The sequence below is a fragment of the Gopherus flavomarginatus genome, chromosome 11 (assembly GCF_025201925.1).
Source record: "Gopherus flavomarginatus isolate rGopFla2 chromosome 11, rGopFla2.mat.asm, whole genome shotgun sequence".
NCBI lineage: Eukaryota > Metazoa > Chordata > Testudines > Testudinidae > Gopherus > Gopherus flavomarginatus.
The window spans coordinates 15,927,177-15,929,881 of NC_066627.1; the positions used below are offsets into that span (position 1 = coordinate 15,927,177).

The window sequence follows — 2,705 nt, forward strand, 5'->3', positions numbered from 1 at the left end:
AATGAGGTGCCCAAATCTCATTGAAATTTAGAAGCATAATCCTCTTAGGTTCTGTTGAAAATCCCAGCCTGAGCGAAAGTGTAATGGAATCTCTCTTTTGAAATCAGTGGCACTCCTCATGACTAAGGTACCATTGACAAGAGCGGTAGAAACTGATAGTTGGTCCTTTTCCCCCCCTCTTCATTCATACCCATTTGAAACAAGTGTGATTTAAAACAAATACTTTGGCCAGCTCTAGTTATGCCGGAGAAACATGATCCTGTTTCATTAAAGAGTTCAATATTTCAAAAGCGGGTTTTATTCGGAATGAAAACCACCATTTTTGACATTTTCTGTAGAAGGGAATGGAGCCCCATTTTTAGGGCAGCATGCCTCATTGGGCTGCCCTAGAGTGACAGCCCAATCTAGTTTCCCATCAGCCCACCTATCTTCCAGAAAGACATCCAGTCTTTATTGACATAAGAGCTAGTGATACACTATGTTATGCTTGTCTCTGTTTGTCTTCCAGTTGAAAACCTACGAAGAAACAATGAGCTTGAATCGAACAGTGGTGACTGAGTTCCTTCTCTTAGGATTTTCTACATCTCCAGAGAGGCAGATTTTACTCTTTGTTGCAGTGTTAGCCGTTTATATGGTTACTGTGATGGGAAACCTCTTCATTATCCTTGTAACACTGCTGGATTCCACCCTTCATACCTCCATGTACTTTTTCCTTTCTAATTTATCTGCCTTAGAGGTTGGTTACACCTCAGTCACAGTCCCAAAAATGCTGCTGAGCCTCATCTCAGGGGACAAACGCATTTCCTTCACTAGCTGTGCTGTGCAAATGTTCTTCTTCCTTTGCTTTGGGATCACAGAATCTTCTTTTCTGGCCACCATGGCATATGACCGCTACGTGGCAATATGCAACCCCCTGTGTTATCCTATGATTATGAACAAGAAGGTGTGTGTCCTGCTGGCAGCCACTTCCTGGACTATTGGCATCCCGGCCCAGGCAGTCCAGACCAGTTTGGTGTTCACCTTACCCTTCTGTAGCTCCAAAAAGATAAACCATTTCTTCTGTGACTCAGCCCCTCTGCTATTGCTGGCCTGTGCTGACACCTCCATGAATGAAACCTTGACTTACATGGTGGTCGCTTTCTTTGGAATGGTGCCCTTTGCCCTGATCCTGTTGTCCTACATCCGAATCATCGCCACCATCATTAAGATGACATCAGTTGAGGGCAAGAGGAAAATCTTCTCCACCTGCTCCTCCCACCTCATTGTTGTGGCTTTATTCTATGGTTCTGGCATTATCCTTTATTTACAACCCAGGTCCAGTGAGTTTCCAGACAGTGGTAAACTTCTCTCCCTGTTTTACACTGTTTTGCCTGCCATGTTGAATCCTTTTATCTACAGCCTAAGGAACAGGGAAATCCAAACAGCCTTGAGGAGACGTATGTGGAACAAATTGTTTCCTTGCTATCGCTGAGTGGCAAACAGTTTTTCCAGCCTCTTCTGCCTCTGAGAATGTGACTTTTGAATAATCACACTGTTGTGGGGGGGGGGAGAATTTGCAGAAGTACCCATTAGTTTTGGCTGCCTTAGTAATTGAGCTGAAGCTCAGAGGACTTGATTTCTGAGGGTGCCCTGGTACTACCAGTGATCTCTGCTGTTGTTATCAGTACTCAGCCCTTCTGTTTTTCATGTGGGGTACCTAGGAAAGGAGGTGCACACAGTTAGTGGTCACCCAGGAAAATTCTGATGTAAGTGACTCAGCAGACATTCTGAAATCTGTAGCAGAACCAGGACTAGAAGCCAATTTTCCTTGGCCTAACACCACCAAACCATCCCCTCTCTTCCATTAGGCCTATGCACCATTGACTATATTCTTTCCGGCTTCTGCACTGAACAACGCAGGAATTAGAGCTGCCTGAAAGCGGAATTTTCCTCCTGTGGTTGTTTGAACAAATTTGCATCCCAAGTCAACAGGGACCAGGAACAAAAAGTGTTCACAGGAGGGAAAGTATCAAAAAAATTCCTCTTCAGGAAAACTAAGGGGAAATTTCCCACTGGCTCACTGAGCTGTCCAGGTAGTCCAAGAAGTCAAATTGATGGCTACCCAGGTAGTCAAGGAGGTGGCTATCCAGAGAGTTGAGAAGTGTCTGCCCAAAAAGTGGGGTGCTATGCAGCCACTGAGGCTTAATTTCCAGCAAGATTCCTGGGACCCGGACAGATATTGTGCCTGGCAGCTTGCCTGCCAGTTGCTAGGCTGGCAGTCAAGAAAGAGAACTTGGAGTCATTGTGGATAGTTTGGTGAAAACATCTGCCCAATGTGCAAAAACAGTAAAAAACAATTGAAAATGATGTTAATAACAATTGGGAAAGGGATAAGACAGTAAATATTATAGTGTCACTATACAAATTAATGATATCCCATTACCTTGCATACTATGTTCAGTTCTTGTTTCCCCATTGTCACAATGTCTGGACTGGCTCACAAGTGCGGGTGCCTACCACTGGGCAGACTATCAGAAAACAGGTCAGAGGCCCCAAATTGGTGGTGTGATCTATAATTAGATTTCACCAAGCCTTTAACAAATATGAACACCTTGATCATTATGCCAGTCTTACCATGGAGTCACAGATAGTCTCTTTAGATGCTCCAGTCATAGACTTAGACTACCAGGGTTGAAAGGGACCTCAGGAGGTCATCTAGTCCAACC

The 2,705-nt window shown here is 44.4% G+C and overlaps 1 protein-coding gene across 1 annotated transcript; it reads left to right on the top strand.

Moving 5' to 3' along the window:
* The first annotated feature begins 478 nt into the window (after nucleotides 1-478).
* Nucleotides 479-1,471, top strand: LOC127030879 (olfactory receptor 10A4-like). Its single transcript, XM_050917581.1, has one exon. The coding sequence runs from the start codon at nucleotides 479-481 to the stop codon at nucleotides 1,469-1,471; it is 993 nt and encodes a 330-aa protein (XP_050773538.1).
* The last annotated feature ends 1,234 nt before the right edge of the window (nucleotides 1,472-2,705 follow it).